General features: G+C 37.9%; 1 protein-coding gene across 1 annotated transcript in view; it reads left to right on the plus strand.

Moving 5' to 3' along the window:
* ZMPSTE24 (zinc metallopeptidase STE24) overlaps positions 1-5,595 on the plus strand; it is a 32,795-nt gene extending 27,200 nt beyond the window's left edge. The window contains exons 8-10 of the mRNA XM_006757974.1: positions 840-944; positions 2,687-2,830; positions 5,224-5,595. Of these exons, the coding sequence (XP_006758037.1) occupies positions 840-944; positions 2,687-2,830; positions 5,224-5,448 (474 nt within the window). The 3' untranslated portion in view covers positions 5,449-5,595. The remainder of the gene's footprint in view (positions 1-839; positions 945-2,686; positions 2,831-5,223) is intronic.
* Positions 5,596-7,343: the final 1,748 nt, after the last annotated feature.

Raw genomic sequence — 7,343 nt, forward strand, 5'->3', positions numbered from 1 at the left:
GGAAGGGAGAGAGATAGAGAGTTAGAAACATCGATGAGAGAGAAACATCGATCAGCTGCCTCTTGCACATCTACTGGGGATGTGCCCGCAACCCAGGTACATGCCCTTGACCGGAATCGAACCTGGGACCTTTCAGTCCACAGGCCGACACTCTATCCACTGAGCCAAACCGGTTTCGGCCACATTTTTTCATAATTAGAATTATATAGTGTTTTTAGTTTTGTTTCCTACTTTCTTCACCTAATTAAATAATTTTTCCATGTCAGAACATAGTCTTTGAAAACATTACTAATGGATCTGTAATATAATTATTATTTGACACTATTCATCATTAGCAATTTCCCATATCACAGCCTAATTTTTAAAAACAAAATTTCTGTGCATGCTTTGGCAGCACATATACTAACATTGGAACAATACAGAGAAGATTAGCATGGCCCCTGCGCAAAGATGGCACAAAAAATTTGTGAAGCGTTCCATATATTAAAAAAAAATTAATGGATTTATAATATGGCTATCATATGACATTGTCATGATTTATTTATGTAGTCTATTTATAAAGATTTTATTTTTTCCTAATCTAAATTAGGATGTAAGCTTCAGAAAGTCAGCATCTAAATTTCAACAAATATGTTTTGTTCTTGATTCTCTCCTTGGTGCTTAACCCAGTGTGTAATATAAGTGGTTTAGAGAATGTTCTGTTAAGTAAATGAACAGTTTCGCACAAAAGTCAGATTGCTTCCTTAAGTTAGAATCAAATACGGGCTCTTACTGGGGTAAAAGGTATAGATTTTTTGAAGTTTCTTGATCATTTATTTTCAATTTGTTCTTTGATTCAGAATAAGAAACAAGGATGCAATAATGAGGAGGTCCTTGCTGTACTAGGCCATGAACTGGGGCATTGGAAGTTGGGACACACAGTCAAAAATATCATTATTAGCCAGGTAAGTTTGGAATGACAGTTCTATTTTTATGGCATGGTATTCAAATTTGAAGTATGGCAGGTATGAGATCATAGAGTAGAGAGGTTAAGACAGACTGTACATCCTGGCCACCTGGCTTCACATCACGGCTCCCTGACTCACTATCTGTGTGACCTCAGGCACTTTCCTGAACCTGTCTGCCTCCATTCCCTTTTTGAATGGTAACACCTCAAAGGACTAATGTAAGTATTAGATGAGTTAATATATGTTAAGAGTTTATAGTAGCACCTGAAAATTGGTAAGTACTATAAAGTATTTATGGTTATCACCATCGTCATCACTACGTCCTGAGTTACTAAACTGGGAACTGTAAGATCAAAAGAAATGAGCTCAAGTAAGTTGGACATTAAAATGCTTTTATAAAAATATTTGTTTTTTCTCATTTAAAAGTCATTATACATCCATTGATAAGAAATTGGAAAATGTAGTGAATATAAAGAAGAAAATAACAGTTCCTGTAACCTTCCTCCTTTGAGTATTAATACCTCTAAACCCACAGAGTGACCACGCATTTGCAGGCTCTGGGTGAAATAGCACTGCATCTTGTTGACTAGAGGCGAGCAATTATGGGCTTAACTGAATCTTAAGTGGGACTTTGTACCTTTCTAAAAGCCATGTGGCTCTGGGTGATGAATTATATGGGAAAATTTATGAATCCTGTAGGTACTTTCCTGTTGCCTTAACATCTTTAGGTATAAAAATGAGTTCCTTGGCTTGAAGCTATGTTGTATGGATACACATCAGTGAGTAAGACTTTAAATAAATCCAAGTTCAGTCTAATAAGGAAAATCACTGCCCTTTTCATGAAAATAGGGGTCCAGTGGAATAGTTTACCTCATATGAGGTTGTGGGCTGGTCCCTAAGGTGTGTGGTACTGGGACTGGGGTTGATTGCCTCCCCTGAGATTGGACACCTAGCAGGAGCCAGTGGGGGGACGTCTTATGTTGTTGACTAGCGCACTGACTCCATCCCTGTCGCCTTGGTTGTTTTGTTCACGAGTCCCTCAACCAAGTTCTTGAGTGACAAATCAGGCATCTTCTCCACCTGATCATTGAGAGCCTCCTCTTGTGGGCCTCTGGGTGAACATTCACCTTAGACCACAGATTTAACACACTCAGACCTCATTTTGGAAGTTTTCCCACATCCCTTTTTTCCAAATCTTGTTAGCCATCCTCTAACAAAGCCCTGATCCAGCCCAACTATTAGTTGTCCACTGCTAGTGAGTTAGCATATATAGCCTCAGCTTGGACCCTCTCCCTCTCTGCTTCCAGACTGAGTGAACGATGATATAAACTGCTTAAAGTTCCTCATGGAGAGTATTTCCTCTTATTTTATTTTATTTTTATTTTCTGGTTAATCCTCACCCAAGGATATTTTTCCGTTGATTTTTAGGGAGAGTGGAAGAGAGAGGGAAAGACAGAGAGGAAACATCAATGTGAAAGAAATACATTAATTGGTTGCCTCCTGCACAAGCCCCGACGAGGGCCAGGGCTGGGGAAGAGTGTGCAGCCAAGGTACGTACCCTTGACCGGGATTGAACCCAGGACCCTTTGGTCTGCAGGCCGACACTCTATCCACTGAGCCAAACTGCCTAGGGCACACTAACACCGTTCTTAAATTCACTCCATGATGTCTTATTGCACTTTTTGGTACTGCAGTGAAATCAGCTTAGTAATAACTTAGAAATTTTGTGTCCTTTCTAGATGAATTCTTTCCTGTGTTTCTTCTTGTTTGCTGCATTAATTGGTCGAAAGGAGCTTTTTGCTGCATTTGGTTTTTTTGACAGCCAACCCACTCTAATTGGACTATTGATCATCTTCCAGTTTATTTTTTCACCGTATAATGAGGTAATGTATAATCTTTAAAATTATCTCACATGTGCCCTTGCCTGTTTCAAATCTAGAACCCCTAGAGTAGTAAAAAAAAAAACACACAAAAACTAGTTTTTAACAAGGAAATGAAACAAAGTCTTTTAGTCCCTTGATTTCCTGGCCAGTATAAAAAAGTAGCAGAAAAACCCAAGCCCAAATAAACAAAGCTTGCATACAGTTAAGGGAAAAAAAGTAGAGAATTAGACTTTAGTAGTATAAACCTTGATGTAATATATCTCAGAGTCTTGGTGGATGGAATGCTGTGCCTTACACCACATATTTACCAGTGCTTGGGTGAAAAATCCATGTGTGAGGGGATAGAACAAATAATTGTGGGTATATGGCTAGATAAGGGAGGCTGTATGATTGTGTTCTCTAACCACCTACTTCAAAATAGCCTTAGGGTCCTACTGCACACCCTCCAAATCAGAATTAGATAATCCTGTAAAATAAAAGCTTACACAGTTGGTTACTGCTTAGGCTGCAGGCTGCCTTGTGGTGGATTGTCATTGCTGTCTTCCATCCCGATTCTGTGTTGCCTTGAGGACACTGAGCTGTGTGTCCTGATGAGCCCAGGCCACGCTGCCTTTGCAGCAGTTGTGCCATTTATTTATTTATTTAACTACTTTTCTTGTCTTCCCTCACAGTCAGGCTAATAATCCTTGGTGCTGTCAATGTGACTTTCCTTTATGGTCACTATCCCTTCTAATGTTCTTTAACCTGCCATAGACTGGGAAATCAGGTAATCATTCCCATTAGGTAAGAGTTACTATATATACATTTCAGGCAGAATTCAGTTTTTAGGTTTGAATTTATCTTAGAAGGTATAAGGAACTGAGGAGAAAGGTCCTCTTGTAAGAAGTGTTAGTAGTTATCTTTTGTGGCATTTAATTGGGCTCCTCAAGGGGGTTCTGTTTTGTTAGTTTCCTTAAATTGAGTAGTTGAGTTCACTTCAAAAAATGTCTAAATAAATATGTGAGGTAGTAAAGTAATTTGAAGTGGTTAATCGACAAAGATACCAACTTTTTTTTTTAGAGAAATATCGATGTGAGAGAAACACATCGATTGGTTGTCTCCTGCACACGCCCTGACCAGGGCCTGGGCCGGGGATTGAACTTGCAACCGAGGTACATGCCCTTAACCAGCATCGAACCCAGGACCCTTCAGTCCGCAGGCTAGGGCAAAGATACCAACTTTTAAAACCTTGGAGGGCCCATAAGATTTGTTTCAAAAAGACTAGAGATTTAAACAAAAAATCTTATTTGTAATGTCAGTGTTTAAGAGGTCATGATAGGAAAGAGATTTTCCTGGGGGAAATTACCCAATTAAGAAGAGTTTGGAAACCTACATAAGAGTAGATAGGTGCAGATTAGTAACTGCTTATGTCTTTATTTATGTGTTACAGTGAGATTCAAATAACACACACTCTATCCTGAAGAGAATATTAAAGATTTGGAAAAAATTTTCAGGCAGAATTCAGTTTTTAGGTTTTGAACATGTGTTAGAATGTATTAGGAACTCCCAGACTTTACTTTGAAACTTATATTTGCTAGTAGAAATAAGAGGACAAATGAGGGACATTTTAGACTTTTTGTTTGTTTTAATGCTGAAGTATTTTAAGATAAGGAATATCTTAAATATCATGTTATTCAACCTGCAATATTTCAGTATAGAAAGAAGTTATTTTTCCCTCAGAAATTTATATTTTAAGATGAAATTTGTCCCCTTCATAGCTGTCACCTATGGAGAGTAGATATTCTAACAACACTTCCATAGCTCAGAACATTTTAGAAAGTTCCATTTTGAGATTGTTATTAGAAGCTGTAGCATATTTTTTAGAATATTCTCAGTAAAGATTGTCATTATCCTTTAAAAGTAGATATATGATCAAGAGTATTTTTTTAAAAAGAGAAAAAAGGGTCTGAATATAAGTGATCATGCCTTCACACTGTCTCTGAGGAAGGTGGTGTGCATGGGCTTTGGAATCACTGAGAATTTCAGCACTACCACCTTCTAGCTGTGTGACCTCAAGCAAGTTATCAACCTCTCTGAGTTTCACCTTCCTGTAAAACAGGAGCAATTGGGGAATATGTAAAATGTCTGGCAAATAGCAGATTCTTAAAAATTAGTATTTTTTGGTCAGGATCATTTGGATCTATACCTGTTTCTGGTGTATTTGCTTGGGGTGGGGGGAAAGCTCAATATATAACAATTCCCTCATCCTAGGTTTCTTAAGTACTAGTGATCTTTCTTGAGCCTGCTGTTCCTCTTGTCCTGAGCAGAACTTCCTCTGCAGTCTTAGCTCTTGAAACCTTCAGTGACAACAAAGAAGTGGGCAGCGGTTAAAACCCTTGTATTTATTTTTTCAGGTTCTTTCTTTTTGCCTAACAGTGCTGAGCCGCAGATTTGAGTTTCAAGCTGATGCATTTGCCAAGAAACTTGGAAAGGCTAAAGACTTATATTCTGCTTTAATCAAACTAAACAAAGATAACTTGGGATTCCCCGTTTCTGACTGGCTATTTTCCATGTGGCATTATTCCCACCCTCCACTAATCGAGAGACTTCAAGCTTTGAAAAATTCTAAACAAGACTGAGTTTCCCAGCTCCTGCAACTGACGGCATTTCTAATTATTTCTGTCCTGACAGCATGTTCCGGCTCTTGATGTTTTTAAACTTTTCTTTTTAAAGAAAACTATTAAGTACAGAAAAGACCAGATTTAAATATTTTTAATCCCATTTCAAAAATTATTTTAATAATCCATTTCTCAATGAAAACACTGGATGAAGTTTTAAGGCTTGTACTTTAACATTGAATTTACCATCAACTTGTAGAAAAAAATCTTAAGTGGATTTTTAGAGAGAGAGCAAGAAACCCTGATTTGTTATTTGCGCATTCCTTGGTTGATTCTTGTATGTGCCCTGACTGGGGATCAAACCTGCAACTTTGGTGTGTGGGGATGATGCTCTAACCAACTGAGCTACCCGGCCAGGGCCATCAATTTGTAAGTTTTTTGAGCCATGTATGGTGTTTGGGGGCATATATTTAAAAGAGGACACACCACCTTGAGTCCTATCTGTAATACAGAAACTGCTTTCGAAGCACTGCTCATACCCAAGTTGAGACTCGTTTTTACTTTCATGCTGTAATGATTTAACCTGGCCAATCAGTGTTTTAAATGAGGAAGAAAGATAATTGGGAAGACTGATGTTGTTTAAATGAAAGTGGTTAGAAATATGCCCTATTTTACCAAATTTCTCTGTCCCCTCTCTTGCTACAAATTGATCAAGAATTTCCAATAGTGCTTTGAAATTATGTGTAGAATGTTTTGAATCATTGGGTTTTAGTTTTGTTTTTAAGAAAATCTTAGTCTTTATCTTTCCTTCCACCTGGTTAGTATAATCAGATCCATTAGCAGTAAACTAGTATTTTTCAAAACATTCAGCTTTTTCCTCATTCATACTCTTTTATTCAATAGGTGGTATATCCTTTCACTTGGCAGAAATTGCCATATTGAACAGATTTTGCTATTTTTAAAATGATAGAATGTGGAAAGAAGAGAAATAATATTTTAAGAGATATAAGGGTGAAAATGCTGATTCTCTTATAATATTATAGGAAAATATATAGTTTTCTATCTCTTTCAAGGACAGAAGAATTTCGGTTTTTATTTTTATAATTTTTATTAGTAAGTTGTAAGTACTATTTAATCGAGCCTGGTTGCATTTTTTAAAATTACACTTCTTGATATGCTGATAATTTTTCCTTTTTAAAACAAATGTCACAAAAGATTCTCTTTAAGTTTAAAAAGCTGCATGTTTGCTTCAAATCTCTGTACACTTCCTGTATGAGAACTTTGTGGCTGTACTGCCACCCACGGGTAATGCTTACCTTCTGGGCATTTATTCCAAAGTGGGATCTACTGTGCACCCTTGGTATGTGGCCAGAAAGTCTTTTGCTCAGCTCATAGAGTGCTGTCTAGTTGAGTACAGCATTATTTATTTCCCCAAGGCTAAAGAGGAGCAGTCCTGTGGTTTTATCCAGCTTTGTCGTGGATCCATGCTGTGTTAACTGCCTTTCCTCCCTTCTGTGCCTTTAAAACAAATTTTAGTTCCGCACAAATGAAACATTAAAAATTGCCAATTACAGATTGATGTACTTTGTCTTTGATTTGACAAAATTTGTGCGTCATTTGTCACCTAGCTTTGTTTATTACCTAGAGAACTGAGTTGCTAGGACATGAACAGTGGGAAGGAACAGCCCTGGTGCTGAGTGATGTTGCCACCATCACCATGCCTCACTCACACAGGCCTCTTCAGAGTCTGCCTCCTGCTGCACTTGTGTGTCAGAGCGTTACAAGTTTTTACCGGTGTTTTCTCAAGCGTCATTCGGAACCATTCCTTCTCCGCTTTCATGACTTCCAGTTGTCTTGGGCCTGTGTTGGTCTGCTCCAGCTGCCTCTTTGGTCTTCCTTATATGTAACAGTAATTA

The sequence above is a fragment of the Myotis davidii genome, unplaced genomic scaffold, assembly GCF_000327345.1.
Source record: "Myotis davidii unplaced genomic scaffold, ASM32734v1 scaffold1815, whole genome shotgun sequence".
Lineage (NCBI taxonomy): Eukaryota > Metazoa > Chordata > Mammalia > Chiroptera > Vespertilionidae > Myotis > Myotis davidii.